Consider the following 16,604-nt stretch of genomic DNA (forward strand, 5'->3'; position numbering starts at 1 on the left):
ACGAGAGAGGTGCCTGGGCCCTCTCTCTGCTCCAGTGCTGGTCAGGACAAGGTAGGCCAGGGCCTGCAATGCTGGCAGCACAAGGCGAGATGATCCGACGCACTGCAACCTCAGAGAGCTCAGCTGTCAAGGAGCAGCATCTGACTGTGAAACTCTCCTCACAGCAGTCCTCTCTGATGAGGTGGGATTTTTTTTCCAAGATTTGAGAAGCAGCCAATAAAACACGCAGTGTTTGGGAGTCACAAGCGATCTGTGTCCGTTCCTCCCGACGGTGCCCGCAAGCTCAGGATCACACGTCGCCTTTCAGTGCCAGTGCCTGGGCAATTTCGCTCTCGGCAGAGCCCAGGGACTTCGCCCCGTGCTCTGCAGAGAGCCGTCTGGAGAACCCCAGGCCTTCCACCCTCTGCTGTCCCTCTGTACCCAACTCGGGCAGCACCGGGAGCCCCTACGCCCGACCCGGCTGGGCTCGGCCCGGCCTCCGTAAAGCTGCGGGCCGCACTGCCCCGCGTCCGCGCACCGCCGCCCCATTGGCTGCCTCTGACTCGCCGACGCCCCCGTACCGGCCAATGGCCGTGGGCGATTCCTCTCCCTCCTCTCCGAGGGCGTCTGGGGCGGGGCCACGGGGCTCGCGGGCTGTTCTTAACCCTCGCACGCCGGCCGGCTTCGTGCTGCGCCTGAGGCTCCCTTTCGTCGTCGTCCTGCTGATCCTCGGCGGGGTGCCAGCATCGCAGCCCGGGCGGGCGGCGGACGTGACCTGGGGAGCCCCCTGCTCGCGTGGGTGAGGTGGCGACCGTAGCGGGAGGAACCAGGGCGGTTGCATCCCTTCTCACCCGCCCGTTGCATCATCCACGGGCGTGGGGTGATGGAGGAGAACTGGGCGAGGGGAGGTCGTGTCCTTCCATGCCCTCAACCTCCGACTCTGCCGGGCCGCGTGAGACGGGCAGTACCGCATTCTCCCTCAGCTGCGGCGGCCGTTAAACGATTGCCGTGGCGTGGAGTGGCGTGACCGCGAGGGTGGTGGTGGGAAGGCTGCCTCAGGAGTGCTTCGCTCGCTGCGGCCTCCGGTGGCGTGGAGTGATGGAGGGCTGCGGGCTGGTGGGTGGACGTGGTTGTGCTACTAGTTCGGGTACTTGTTTTCCTTTTGTAATTAAGAAAAGAGATAGGAATGGGCAGCTTCAGAGGTGCTTAGGCAAGTGGAGCCCTGGAGCCAGACCTGGCACCGGCCTGCCTGCGGGGAGGATGGGAGGACAGGCCTCGGGAAGGTGCCGGCTGCTGGGGATGCTCAGGGCAGGTCAGAGGGTGCCTAAGGAGTCCCTCCTGCGAGCAGGGAAGAGGAGGAGGAAGGACTGTCTTTTTGCCTCTTGCACAGGCTTGCCTTTTGTTTTTCTCTTTGGATTTGGCACCAGCTCTTGTGCCATTTGTGGCTTGTCATCCATTGTTCTCAGGGGTCCATCAGGACCTATTGCCAATGTTTTTTGTCAAGCATGGTTAATGCGGTAGATCAAGAAGCATCTTTTCTTATGTTTTATTTCATATGTTGCTCTTCCTCTATTGGAAAAGGTCAGAAGATGGCTGAAACCTTAAAGAGCTACTTCAGTAGCAGCATTAGTAATGCTAGCACTACTTGAAAGACAAGTGATTCTTCTCCTCTTCTTGTTCTGTGTCTAGTCTTCTGTGTATCTCTAACTTTAAAGCCTTTGACCATAGAGGTTTTTGAAGTGCTGGGCCCTGTTCCAGCAAAGTTGCTCAGATTGTTTACACTTTAAACGAATCTGCTGATCTGAGGCATGAGAGCTCCATGTTCTACAAAGCTTGGACTGCAGAAAGGAGGGAGGGATCAGAACATGGACATATGTGCAACCTGAGGATTTTATGTCAGAGATGAAAGGTATTTCTTGGGAAACTGAGACCTCCTCAGAACCTGCTATTTCTTGGGAGGAAAATGGCTGCAGTGAGAGCTCTACTGATGAAGTATGGCTTAGGTGCTAGGTTAGGTCCGGTACCTGGGGTGTTTGGGCATGTCATCCTTTTTGATATTAGTTGGTGGCTCTTTAGTATCTTATTGTGCTACCTGCCATGTGTGAGTTCACCAGCCTGCTTTCCTGAAGCCAGAGCAGTACCTCTACAAATTGTGATTAGTAGTCAGTGTCATGAGGGTCCTATGTCCTGGAGTGCACCTGCTGGCTCAGGTACATCACAGCCCTGGCACTGGAAGCATAGCAGGCTGGGTTGGGCTGGCCTCTGGCTATTGGCAGGTTGCTTGCAGTCTGCATGTGACATCCATAGGACCTAGGCAGATAGCAGGATGGACTGTGCTCGTGGCTGCACAGTGAATGCTTGCCAAAAGCTCTACAGATGTAACCAAACTGAGTGGCAGCTGGCCTTTCCCACCAAACACGTATCGACCAAAAAGCTGGCTTTCTGCCCAGGCTGTGGTGGCCAGCAGTTTTCTGCCAGCCTTTATCAGAAGCCCCATGGCTGACAAAAGATGTGATACCTGGCAGCATGCCACAGTGCTGGGTAAGAGGAGCTCTGCTTCTACCTGTTTTATAGACCTGGTCAGAAATTGAGAGCAGAGCTCCAGCTCTTTGTCATGCTGGGCAACTTGCTTAACCTCTAAGCTTCAGTTGCCCTACCTGTAGTACTTCTCTCCCTATATTTGGTAAGCTTGGCAGTTGAAGAGTTCAGGGTGTAGTGTTGGTCTGTCTTTGTGTGGTGACTAAGGAGAGGGAACTAGAAGCAATGAAAGAAGTCATGAAAGCTTCTAACTGTGACAGGTAAAAATGCAGGTAAGCCATTCTCCAGTCATTAATGCTGTAGTGCTCCCTGAAGGCATTACTTCACTTGGAAGACTTACCACGTGAGCCTGGACAGAGCTGAAGTGAACTTGGAAAAGGGGGATGTCAGAAGATCCCTGTATTAGGGGTGCATACCAAGCTTCTATTCTTTGGGAGGAAGGTGACTGAATGGTTTCATGTTTTCGCTGGCTGATCTCTGGCATAACAGTTGCCATAGTGGTGGAAGTTGCTTTGCTGTTGAATTTTTAATATCTTTGCAGTGTTACTGAGGTGGGGGGCATTAAAGAGCTATCCATTTCCCATCAGAAAGGCTACCTAGTACGGAAGTCTGTCCTTGAAAGAGAGTGAGCATTGAGAGGACACTTATGTGCTCATCTGCATCATAGAAGAAAATGCAAATAAGATTTTCAGCTCTTGAGGAATCTTCCTAGAGCCATAGTGTTGCTAATTTGTTGATGTCTTCTGACCCAGGAGCAATGGCTAGCTGCTACTGAGGAAGTAGCAGGGACACATACATACACACACAAACACAACTAGAACAGGAAAAACCCCAAATGGCAGTCTGGCTCCTGAATCACTGATAGCTCTGGTGCTTCCAAACAGCTTCCAGAAGCTGAGTGAGTATTGCTACATCTGGTAACCTGTAAAGATCCTAAAGCTTGCTAAGACCGTGTGATACTCTCTGAGCAGAACAACTGGTTTGTAGTGGTTTACTTGTTCAAAGTAGCTGCTTCACATCAAAGTTTCCCGTTCTCAGGCCATAGCATAATGGAATCTGGTATCACATCTCTTGCTGAGTTGCCTGCCTTTGGGGCATTTCTCTGATCCACCTCTCGCACCTGGCTTTTAGACAGCATAATTTCTGCCTCAGAAAAGGCTCAAATTAATTAGGTTCTTGTATACATGATACTCGAAATACCTACAGCAGTGCTGACAACATAAACAGCCATAGAAACTGTAGCTCCTAACATACGTGGAGGGAGTTCAGCTCAGGCTCTTTGGGGATTAATTTCACTCACTGGCCTTGGATCCAGTTTTGTAAGAGCTGAAAAACAGCATAGTTTTTGGGTTCCTTATGGAAAGGGATCCAGAGATGTGATCCTTACTCATGGGGCATTCTGGATCTCATACCTCTTAATGACTTAGGTTTCAGTGGCTTTGTAAATTGTCTTTCTGATTTTTCTGCGCCCTGTGCTTTGCAGATGTAATGGCAGAAGTTAGTCAGGCTTTTCTAGTTAGTTTCTGCCCACACCCCCAGCTAGTTATTTGGAGTGTTCCCTTTTTCAGCAAAATTAAATTCAGGCTGACAGGCTTTCTTCCTGAAGATGGGAAACTTTTCCTGCAGCTTCTCTTCAAACTCTTCTGAGCAACATTCAGCTGTAGTTAGAGAAGAGGCACTGCCATTCTCCTGTACTGTCTCCCCAGTCTGCATCCCAGTAGAAAGTCAGGCTAGTGAAGAAGTTGCTGTCAACCTCTGTTTTGGTGATTTCTGCTCACCTCTTTTCCTTTGTTCCCCTAAGATGTTCACAGTAGGAAGATGTGCCAGCTTCCTATGGCCGGTTTTGGGCCAGTAGCCAGGGAATTTGGATGTCCTAGACTGGCCATCTCTGCTTCCTGTTTTGCTGAAGTTGCATCACCTAGGGCTGTAGGCATCAGCTGGACGTTCTGTGTGGTGTGTCAGGAAGCTCATCAGTAGCATTGAAGTAGCTCAAAGATCTGAGGTCTTCCTTCTAGTTTTGAATGCAACAAGTCGCTCCTGAGAGCTTGACCTGTTTCTTAACAGTAACTGTAAGCCATTGCAGGTGCTTTTGGCTGTGTTGAGAACTGTAGTAAGAGTTCCTCTTGGAGAACAGCCGAGGCTGTCCTAGGCTTTTGTCTGCCTTCAAAACCATAAGACATTAGCTTGATTGTAGCTGGGACTTACTCTCTACTAGCATGATTAGAATTTAACTTTTATATATGCATACAGATTTACTTTAGGCTGTGTGGGTGTGGGATTATTTAAAACAATGCCTAATGAAATTATTTGAATGGGTTTTTTTGAACAGGAGCTTGTGTTCCTTCCAAGGAATGATGTTGCTTATGGTTTGGTGACAGGATTTTTGTTGGCAGCATTAGTGATTGTCTTTTTCTCTTTTTCTCTCTCCTTGGTTTTTTTTCCCACAGTTCTAGCCCCATTGTTGAAACTTTGACCAAACATTACAGTATTGCCATTTTAAACATATGAGAGACTCTCACAGCTTAGCTGAAGGCAAAAAAATACAGCTTTTTCTCCATTTTTGCTTTTTCTCCATTTTTTCCCCATTGTTTCTGGTTCAAGAGGTGGGGACTGTTGCTGCTGATTATGGATTTTTCTTTTTAATTGCCTGGCAATCAAATAAATGAGAAGGTATTGTCTTGCCTAGTTTGGAGGAGATCCTCCAAAAGACAGCTTTTGAAGAGAGCCACACTGATTTCTTTCCTGTGGTCAATACAAGGAACAAGTCCCTGTTGTTTGAAACCTCTGCAACTTCTGTTGCCACAAATTTCTCTCCCTTTTTCCTCAATTTTTGGACTGTCTTGAAGGACACTGCAGTTTGGTGATGTGAAGCTTTTAAAGGTTTTGCACTCCTGATTTGTGAGAACCTAGGAAAGGAACAAAATCTGCTGTCTGTAACTCCTTGATGCTTTCTTCCTGCACATCGAAAGGGTTTGATCCTTTGGCAGCAAGGTACCTTTATTAGATGGACTTTGAAAATATTGGTAGTGTTAACCTGTGATCAGAGACAGTCCATATCTATGCCTGGCATTGCATGCCAGCTGTTTGAAGCAGCATATGGATGTGGTTCCTAGGAAGCCTTGAAGCTTCTTTACTAGAAAAGGTGCTGATGCTCTGGATTGTGAACAAATCACTTTTTTAGGAATAGAAGTGAAAGCAGAGTTTCACTCTAGAAATGTAAGTAAGCTAATTTCTGGTAACAAAACCTGGTTGAGGTTAGATCTTGTATATTTAAGGGATAATTAGCTTTCTCAGTCTGGTTCTGGTCAGTAGTCTAAGTCAGGGTGAAGTACATCTTAGCTCTTGGGCATGTACTAACCCAAATAAAGTAGCATTGTATCATTGTGGTGGCATGGAGGTCTTTATATACAGGAGAAGAATTATTTCAAGCTTTAGTCTGGAAAGTTTGGAGATTTTTGTCTCTCAAGGAGGGCAGTTTAAATGCCTTGGACATTTTCTTCAAATCAGCATGCAAGAAAGGAGTTGATAGTGATTAGTGGTGCAAGATCAAGTGCTAAAGTTCATTGATCCTGTGATTCAGATTTTTTTCCAGGATGTCAGCAGACCATCAACAATGCCAGATCTAAGCTGTATCTGGGTTGTGTGCATTTGTCAGAAGGAGGAGAACGAGGCCAGGAACTCTTTCAGGGCCTGCCACAATTCAGTAATGGAAAGAGCTGAATCTTGCTGCAAAACAGTGATGAGGAAAACAAATACTAGAGGAAAACTGCAACATTTTCCAAGACTTTGGCCAGATTTTTGTCTTCAGCGGAAAGGAAGCAGACAGGCTCTATGAATAACCGGCCTGGAGTAGAAGTGAACTTAACTGCTTCCGTTTTGTAGTTACTAGTTTCTGAAACAAAAAGCCTACTAGAAGGTTTTGTTGCTTCTTCATGATTGAGGTGTTGGCTGTGAGTGTTATATATCCAGCATCTCTATCTTTGTCCATGCAATGCTCATTCCATTTGGGTAGGAGCTTGTGAGATTTTGGTCACCTCAAGGGCAGAAAGACCTCTGCAAAGTTCCTGTGCAAATCCTTTTCCTAAGTTGCGTACAGAGCCTTCTGGTGATGGTACCATGAAGCCCTCTCACCACTGTGTCTCTAGAAGTATATATCCTGTGAGCTGCAGTGTTTTCTGTTACTTTGTGTGGCTTTCAAGTTTATGGACTCACAGATGGTCTGGTGAGGAAATTTTCTGCTCACTTTACTATGTATGAGTTGTGGAGGGCAAGGCAAAGGGGAGATTAGGTGATGCAGGAAGAACAGGGTCAGGAGACCCTCCATTGGTCTTGCACAATACCTCTGAATAATAATAATAATAGTAATAGTAGTAATAGTAGTAGTAATAATAACAATAATAACAGTAACAACAACAACAATAATAAATGTTATTATTTATAATAAAGGTTATTTATAAAATTATTATTATTATTATTATTATTATTATTATTATTATTATTATTATTATTATTATTATTATTATTATTATTATTATTATTATTATTATTCCAATCTATACAAATTATCTTTACTTTGTAGCTACTTTTTTTTCCCCCTCTATGACAGTAGGACATGTATCTTTCCCCTACATGAGACCCTGCCACTTATGTATGTTTGGGGCTTTTTTTTCTAACTTGCATGATGTGCAGCTCTGAAGAGGATTCCAATCTTGTGATCCACACAGTGTCATGAAGAAAGTTCACTCTGCTGTTCAATCACCCTCACCAAAGAAGCTGGAGGAGCTGATAATGGATAAGCCTCTTCCTGTGTCCAAGGTATTCATTGGTCTTTAGAGAATACTCTTTGTCTGCCTTTCTGTCACCAAAATTTGGGAAAGCCCTATCTGTTTTTCAGAGGGATTTCTAGATTATTTTTTTTCTTTTCTTTTCTGGAGTGCAGTGTAGGTAGACACTGTTGAAACCAGTAGCCCTTCTCAGAGAGTTCTCCATGACCACAAATAGCACTGCAGTCTTTTGGCACCATTTTCTAATTAGTCATACTCTTTTCCTCTCTTCTTGGAATGGGGAGAATTTATTTCAGAAAGCTGGCTTTTGGTGTGGGAGGAGTGTCTCATATGAGGCTAGGGATTTTTTTTTCTCTTGATATTTATGGACACTGTTTAGAGTAAGCACCTATTTCAGTGTGCTTAAGTTACCCTCAGGTAGGCCACTGTGCTGAGCTTTTGCACTCTGCACTGCGGTGCAAGGTTCTTGTTCTGGTGAGGAGGAGTTGGCAAATCAAAGTTAGGCTGAAGTGCTTTCCCATCTTCACAGTACTGTGGAAACATCAACCAACCATTGTTGTGGCCTTTTTTATACAAGGAAAAAACAAGACTGGGACACTAGAGAATGGGATTTGTCTGAGACATCCTCTGCTGTCCCCTAATACTTAGGTCCTAGGTACAGTGACAGGATCTCTTGTCAGTGGTAGAACCTACTCTTGAGCATTAAGCTGCTGTTGGCTCTTTTGGCTTATAGACAATGATTCTCTCTTGAAAACTGGCACCAGGGTAATTTCTCTTCAGGCTTCCCTCTGGAGAACTGCATGCTGAAACACTAGACTGGAAATGGATAAGTTGGTGATGGGACAGAGATAAGAATAAGGGCTCCTTATTAGTAACATGATTTTTAGCAATTGTAGGGAGGGCAGCGATGTGAATGGGTGGTTTCCCATGGTGCAGAACTTCAGTGACTTTGACAGTGTCAAAAGATGTTCAGACCTTGTTAAAGTGGGGCTTATGAATCACTCTCTCTTGTTTGGGTTGGGATTTCCTCCTTCCTCTTCTTTTTTTCTTTTCTTTTTCTTTTTTTCCCCTCCCTTCCCCAAGGATGAAATGTCTACACTTCCTTCCCAGGACACACCAGATGCAAACTCATGCCCTCATGGGCCTGGCAAATATTTTCTTCCTGGTGGGATGGACAATGAGAACTGCAAGGCTAATGAGAAGGAAAGAGAGTGGATCCGCCCTGATACACCTAGCAAATGTACATGGAAGCTTGGGAAGCCCCTCTCTGCCTCCCCACATCGTCATGTCACTCTGTAAGTATTACTTTTATCTGCAGATTTTCAGTACAGCACGAATCCAGGTCCTCTCAGAGACACGTGGATTTAATAAAAGATGACTGTTTTAAATTTGGATATGCTGGTGCTTCTCAATTTCCACTATAAGCAGAGATAAGAACCCAGATGTGAAACTGCATGGCCTGGAACTGACACATTAAGTAACCTGGAAAGCAGTTCCATGACTGAATGAAAGGTTGCTCTGTTAATGCCTTTTGCTTGTAAAATAGCTGACTCTGAGCAGTGCTAAGCTACTTCATGCCAGGAAGGAGTGCAGAGCACTTTGTTCTTGCCTTAGCACTTGGCTTGATGTCTGATTAATCCTTGTTCTGGATCAAGGACTGGATGTTTTGTGAATTTGTATCCAATGGACATCCTTTTAAAACAAAATATCTACAATCACTTGCATGATCAAGGGAAAGGAGAAACCTGGCTAAAATAGAAAGCATTGGAAATACTGTGTTGGTTTTGTGTGACCTGCCTGTGGCCCCTTCTGTGAATACACTGACTTTTTTTTTTTTTAATATGTGTACCAGGCCAGAGCCTCTGAAAATCCTGCCAAGCATCCTGAATAAAGTTGGCAATACACCCTTGGTGCGAATCAACAAGATTGGGAAGCAGTATGGGCTGAAGTGTGAACTCTGTGAGTACTGCTGCAGGCAGAAAATCAGAATAAGAAACACTGTTGGGTAGTCATGGTTAGCAGTGTGTCATGTCATCTAGATGGAGGGGGAGTGGATGTACCCTGAAGAAAATGGTGAGAAAAATTCCTCCTTTTTGTTGGCAGGTTTTCAAGCTTTAAGGATTTGGTCATCTAAAATATTGTGGTGGGTTGAAATTTCCCCACCCCACCCCAACATTAACTTTGCCAGACCAGCTCAGTTGGAAGCAAATGAAAGCTGTATTTACAGGCAAAACTACAATCTACAATGGAATGCAATTTATATGTGCCAAATAACAGTATTTACAGTATTTACAAGTAATAAATGGCACAAGGACCTCCCTGGTTAAAGACCAGGGGAAGCTTCTAGCTTCTCCTTTTCTGCCCCCCCTGCCCCGCCATACAAAAGAAGGGAGAAAGGAGCAGAGAAAGTTGCTGTTAAACTTAACCAAAACCATGCAGCCAAGCAGAAGCAAGTTAGTTAGAAGAGGGAATTGTTTTGCTATAACCAATCTTGTCTCTCCAATGGAATTGTTTAGAATTGTCTTTGTTTTCCTTTTTCCACCCAGTAGTGACTTATTTACATTCTACTACTTTTCTGTTCAACATCTGTGAAAAAAACCTTTAAAGGCATAGCCTAAAACTACCTTAAATATCTTTCCATTTTTACTTGATGTAACATTTCAGTCATCTTTTTGATTTATTTTTTGTTTGGGGGGGGGGAGAAAAAGTAAAACTTTTTTCACAGAAAATACTTTTTTTGGGGGTTGTTTTTAAATTTCAAAAACGTTGTAGGAAGTTTTTGGCTGCTTTTCACCTCCAGAATATTCATCAGTGTGTGTAAAAATGCAGATCTTCAGTTCTGACTAAAGATCACTAAAAATGATGACAGGGATCAAAGTGGCAGTGAATGGGTGTTGGTGGGGTGTTTAGGTTTGTGGATTTTCCAGGATCACAGAGTAACTGAGGCTGGAATAGACCTGAGCTCATCAAGCCCAGCCTATGACCTAACATTTTCTTTCTTTGTTTGTTAGTTTTTTTAAACCAATGATATTGGAAATATCTGGAAACTGAACAAAATCCCCAAAGGTGGATTTGAACACCATTGTAGGGATTAATGCTGGGAGTCCTGATGTAAGTGTAGGCTGAACAAGGGGAGAAACTTAACCATTTGATCAGAAACTCTTTGGCTGGGGAAAGGAGAAGGGAAAAGGCAAGTTCTCTGTCCCCTGTGCTGTTGCACTGGAAGAGCCCTGGGGCTTTTTTTACTAATGATGGGCTGTAATGAAGAGGAAAGATGAGAGATCTTTTGAGGAGGCTGACAGAGTATGAGTTCCTGGCTTCTTGGGCCAGTATCAGGTACCAAACTCACTGTGTGGTGGTGACCCATAATGATGGAGATGCTGTGAGCCAAATTCCCATCTCTGGTGTTATAAAGCAGAGAGGTAAATTGGGCAGACATGTTAACACCCTTGCAGATGTGTTAGGGATCAGCAGCCTGTTCAGCAAATGACTGCTGTTTAAGAAGTCTGCTTGATTTCTTTTGGTTCCAGTGGCAAAATGTGAATACTTCAATGCTGGGGGAAGTGTGAAGGACCGCATCAGCCTGAGGATGGTAGAGGATGCTGAGAAGGCTGGAATCTTGAAGCCTGGGGACACAATCATAGAGCCAACCTCTGGAAACACAGGTAGAGGATGGAGAGAGATTAACAAAGTGTGTGGGGGGGAAATGCTATAGTGGTTTTCCTGGAGGAAGAGGCAGACTTGAGATTGGAGCATGGAGGCTGGCTGTGCAAGGACGAAAGGGGATCTCATCCTGCCTGCATGATAGTAGGGAGCAGAGCTGCTATTGTGTTGCACAAGGAAGAATTCTGCAATGTCCTGTGCTGACCAGAGCAGCTGAGAAGGGCTGCCAAATTTGTAGGGGCTCTTTGCTTTAAGTGAAAAGAAATGTTAGGCCAGACTCACTAAGGTCTTTTAGGTCCTATTTAGGAGCTAAAGTCTGACTGAAGTTATTGGAAATCAAGCACCAAAGGAGTGCTATGAATTGGAATCTTCTCTTTCTGTTTGGAGAGTCCCATGGTCCTTGTTCCTATGTTCTTGTCAGTTGAGGTGGGCATGGTTTGAGAAACAGTCTTTCCCATGTGCTGCAGCTAAGATGGCAGATTAGATGCATCCTAACAGCACTATCTGCTAACACAGCCCTTGCATACCTTTTAACAGATTCCACTCAGGTTAGTGTCGCTTCTTGGAAGGCTGGAGGAAGGAACGGTTCAGCTAGTCAGGGGCCATCTGATGATCTAAGCAGACTGGTGTTAACTCTGGGCTCTCACATCACAGCTGTTGTACTTCTGTTAAGCTGCTCTGCTGATGAGGAGTGAATGTACCTGGGATTTTCCCACTTGAGCTTAAGGAATACACTGGAATATGGAATACACTGCCACCTCTGAAGAGGTTCTTGAGCTGAGCTACAAGCTACTTCCTTGTATATGTTCTGGAGAGGTGTTTTATCCTACTCTTACACTCTTTCCTGGCATTCATCCACTGTTGCCTTCTGCTAGAGACAGGCCAGGCAGATCCTTCTGTTGTTCTTTTGATCATGTCCAGCCTGTATTAATGGAGGGACTGGGTTGATGAGCTGCTCTGTGACCAGTTCCCCTGCTTTCAGCAGACAAGTGGAAAGTTGTATTTGTGGCTGTTTGCTCAGCAGGTATTCTTGGGGGGGGAGAAGTGTAGCTGAAGCCCTTGTGACTGTGGCTATACCTTTTGCCTGAGCAATGGCATCTAGTGGAAGATACCCTTATATATTGCATTCCCTCAGTATCCGAGGTCATACAATGACATCCTGATTTCCTCATCTGCACTTGATAAATGATTCCCCTTGCCACAGAAGCCAAAAGTTAGAAGGAAGACAGAACTGAAGGAAATACAGGACAGGTACTCCAGAAAGTTGTCTCTTCATGTAAGGCAAAGATGAGGGCAGACAGTAACCTGAGAGAATTGGCTTTTGCTCTAGGCTACTGCTCAGAGCTTATGAGCAAGTTAAATGTGAGAGCTAATGTGTTGTATTTTTTGTCCTCTCTGCATCCTGATTCTTCCTCGGCCAAAGTTCTGTTTTGATGTTTGCTGCATTTCCAGGTCAGTAGCAGAAAGAACAAAGTGTAAAGAGCCCAGGTCTCAAAATGCTTTCTTCATCACAGACTGTAAGGGAAAGTGCTGGACGGCTTCTCTTTAGCCTTTGACCTTAGTGAGAATCTGTCTAGCACTAGTCTGTTAACACTAGAGAGTGCTGTCTTTTTACTTTTGTATTTGGGAATCCATGTTTATCTATAATATACTGAAAAAGTTCCCACCCCCAATATTCAAACAGTACTTGAATTACTTGAGGTGTAAGTTTTACACCCCTCCCAGTAACAGTTAGAGATTTTATTTTTTTAATCCCTACACAATCCAGCATCATATAGAAACAGCTTTGAACAAACAAGTGTCTGTGTGGGGTAAACTGCTTTGTGAGGCATTGTCATGGGCATGTCTTGATAACATACCCAGTACTGAAAACAGCAAAGGAGGTGCAGTTTGCCCACAGAAACACATCCACTAACTTGATCTGTTTCGCTTGTGCAGCAGATTTGATAACAGGTGTAAGCTTGTCCTCTATGGGTTAGACGCTTCTGATCTTACCTCATCAGGAAGGCAGACAGTGACAAGCTGTAAGGCAGAAATCAGGCTGGACGCACAGATTTTGAAGTAAAATGAGCTGTGTCTCTAACATTCATGGTACTTTACTGTGGTAGCAAGTTAATGTGGTGCATTAGAACCTTAATCACACACAGCATCTAGATCTTGTCTTTTTAGAAAGGACTTCATTTTGGCACATTGCTAACTAGGGATTTAGTGCAGAAGTGAGTCAGTTGGACTCTAATACTCTTCTGACAGTATGGAAGTGATTGATGTAGTCTGCTTTAGCTTAAAACTCATTCCTTTCCTGAATTACTTCTGTAAAAATGAAGTGGATGAGACAGGAGGAAGGTGCTGTACATGTGGTAAAGCTAGCAGTTGGCACATGTCAAGTTTTCCTATCCTTGGCTAAACTTTTGTTGGCTGGGATCCTCAGAACTAGCAGAATCTGTAAAGGCAGATCTCCTCAGCAGCCAGAAACCTTCCCTTTCCCCTCTGCTGAAAATCTGATTAAAGCCAGGCATGCCAAAGCTGGCATTGTGGATTTTGTTTGTTGCTCCTCGTTGTATGTTCTACATGTCTTTGCTTGCTTCCAGGAATTGGGCTGGCCTTGGCTGCAGCAGTGAAGGGTTACCGCTGTATCATTGTGATGCCAGAGAAAATGAGCATGGAAAAGGTCAGATCTGCTTTCATTTTCCAAGTGTTTAAAAATAAGCATGTTTTCACTTGCAGAGTTCCTGGTGCAGATGAGTGCTATAGTGTGAGAGAAGAATAGAGCTTACTGATCAAAACTCTGATAACCATGGTACAGAATGCAGAATTACCTTAGCCTGTTTGCAGAAGCAGCACAGCACAAAGCAGCAGCAAGTGAGCCAAAAACCCATGCCAGAAAACTACTGCCCCGTCCCGTCCCTCCTTGTCCCACTGCCATCCCAGCGGAAAAGACCAACACCCAAGAACCTGGAACCCAGAAGCAGCAACTGGAACAGGCAACCTCCCATGCTGCAATCTGAACTTCAAGCCTCATAATACTTTGGTCCAGTCAGCACTTTCATTTCTGAAGCTGGCATGCCTGCTGGTAGGAATAACAGCAGCAGGTTCAGTTCAATCCATGACATTCTTCACCCCTTATTCTATGCCTTCTGCATCATGCCCAGCAGCAATCAACATCAAAGAATAGACATTGGTTCCATACAGTCCAATAAATCCAGTTGTCCCTCCCCTCCATCTGTTTGGAAGCAGGGCCCCTCTAACTCTGACTGGAATCGCTTGCATCTTGTAAAGATGCTTTGGGAGTCTTTTCAGAAGAATCAGAAGCAGTATCAGCTTGTCTGCTCTTCTGGGGTGATTTTCCACTGGAAACTGAGGCATCATTCTGCAGGGAAGAATTCCCCTGTAACTCTCATACTCAGGGAGCTAGGACTGAAGTGGGTTTTCTGTCCCACTTCCTCATGTCCTCCCCATGATCATGCAAATAAAACCACAGGGTACACTGTGGTGTGTACCTCCCAGATTCACTCCCTCAGATGGGGGAGCATCTGCTTCTCCCAGCTGAAACACAGGACCCTACAGGTGGGGAGTAGAGCATGCTCTTCTTGAGTTGATGGACCTCTTGGGACAGTTTCTTCACAGCTGAAATGCAGGCTTGGACAGAGGAGGAGAGATTTTCTCCCTCACATTGCTGAGGCCTTCTGTTTGTTTCATCAACTCTTTGTCCTTGGCCATCTTCCAAAGCCAGAGATAAGAACTGCACAAGCAGCTCTTGGCTCTTTCTCATGTTCTCACAATGGCCCTTGTTTGTCCTTATGTTCTGTAGAAAAAGCTGCTTTCCCCTTAGGTTTCTCTTTCTGCACAGGGGGAGCTGGTACTGGCACAGGCTGATTTTCTGCTGCAGCCATGTCTGCTTGCCCAGAGACCTTCTCTTGCTCCTGAGCACTCTGAACAGTGGTGAGAGGATTTTGATACGCATGTGCTAATCCCCAGCACACTGCAATGATTTCTTTCTCTCGGGAACTCCCTGGCTGACAACAGACTTTCCCCAAACATTTCACCAGCTTGTCAGCATTTTGCACTTGCTCAGGGGTGAATTTCCTAACCACCAGAGGACTCCACTGCCCTGAGAATTTACTCAAGATATTCCCATGCACCCTACCACTCATCATTATTCAGCATCGGGGTGGATCTCTCAGTGATATCCTTGAGAAAGTCCTGTATTGCTCCACAAAAACCCTGGCCTGCTGGCATCCAGCACAGGAGCATCACAGCTGTAAGCCATTTCCCTGAGAGAAAGCTCCTCACCAGAAGGGATATACACAAAATGCCAACACACCAGAGCCAGCTGCCAGCAGAAAGCAAATACTTCAACACAGGGAACGCAGCACAGGGGGAAAAAAACCTATATAAAACTCTTTTAACAAGCTTCAAGTCTTAATTGAAGCCCCTTGTTGTCTCTCTCTTTTGTTGTCTCAATCCTTTTGTGTGCTGCCAAAGTCGACTGTCTTAATTAACACAGCTGCTTTTGCTGCCTCGTGTTGGTGCACTACAATATGGTTTGAATCAGAACAAAAGGGGTCACACCGAACCAGTGGCTTAACTCCTGGCTGTTTCCCAACACAGGAGTGAGGGGAAAAAGTAACACACAAAAACCTTGGGATTGAGACCAAAAAAAAAAAAAAAGAAGTGAGAGAAGAATAGAGCTTACTGATCAAAACTCTGATAACCATGGTACAGAATGCAGAATTACCTTAGCCTGTTTGCAGAAGAAGCACAGCACAAAGCAGCAGCAAGCGAGCCAAAAACCCACGCCAGAAAACTACTGCCCCATCCTTCCTTGTCCTGCTGCCATCCCAGTGGAAAAGACCAACACCCCAAAAAACCTAGAACTCAGAAGCAGCATCTGGAACAGGAAACCTCCCATGCTGCAATCTGAACTTCAAGCCCCATAATACTTTGGTCCAGTCAGCACTTTCATTTTTGTAGCTGGCATGCCTGTGGCACGGTAGGAATAACAGCAGCAGGTTCAATTCAATCCATGACACTAGGTTAGCTTTCCCTCACTGAGCAAAGGGGAGCGGAGGAAAGCAATGCTGAAGCCTTTAATACTCTGTTCTGGGCTGGGCAAGGCTGTGAGGGAGACTGTTTATCTTCTCAAGTTACACTGGGGTATTGGCAAGTGTCTCATTTGTGTCACCACAGCAACAAATGAAGGAAAAGCCACCTGGGTAATATCCTCTTACCTTCACTGTGGAAAACACAAAACATCTAGCTCTACAGCAAGCCCTGATATGTGGTACTGCACCTACACCCAAAAGAAGAGAACAGAGATCCCCTGTGCTTCACAGCTGAGGCAGCAAGTTTCTGTCAGCAAAGCCACTTATTTCAATTTGAACACTTTCAATGTTCCAAGTGAAAGGCAGTGGCACAAATGAGGACATAACTCCGAAGGCCTATATCCATTGCTTGTTCTTGCCTGCTCTGGAGAGAAAGATACAGTATGGCTGTTGCCATGTGCCACAGAACCAAAGGCCTCCCACCCCACTGGAAATAAGACTTGCCTTAGCTCAGTGTCATAAACTTTCTTTCCCTTGTAGCAGTTGAATTGTGCATAGGACCCTGGAGGTCATCGTTGTTGACTATGGCCAGAGGAGG

At 45.2% G+C, this 16,604-nt stretch overlaps 1 protein-coding gene across 1 annotated transcript in view; it reads left to right on the forward strand.

Annotated features, from left to right (window-relative positions):
- The first annotated feature begins 697 nt into the window (after nt 1-697).
- LOC104305033 (cystathionine beta-synthase-like protein) overlaps nt 698-16,604 on the forward strand; it is a 30,517-nt gene continuing 14,610 nt past the window's right edge. Inside the window, exons 1-6 of the mRNA XM_054165847.1 lie at nt 698-778; nt 7,207-7,332; nt 8,412-8,596; nt 9,154-9,260; nt 10,832-10,966; nt 13,553-13,632. Of these exons, the coding sequence (XP_054021822.1) occupies nt 7,246-7,332; nt 8,412-8,596; nt 9,154-9,260; nt 10,832-10,966; nt 13,553-13,632 (594 nt within the window). The 5' untranslated portion in view covers nt 698-778; nt 7,207-7,245. The remainder of the gene's footprint in view (nt 779-7,206; nt 7,333-8,411; nt 8,597-9,153; nt 9,261-10,831; nt 10,967-13,552; nt 13,633-16,604) is intronic.

This window comes from Dryobates pubescens, chromosome 12, assembly GCF_014839835.1.
Source record: "Dryobates pubescens isolate bDryPub1 chromosome 12, bDryPub1.pri, whole genome shotgun sequence".
Taxonomy (NCBI): domain Eukaryota; kingdom Metazoa; phylum Chordata; class Aves; order Piciformes; family Picidae; genus Dryobates; species Dryobates pubescens.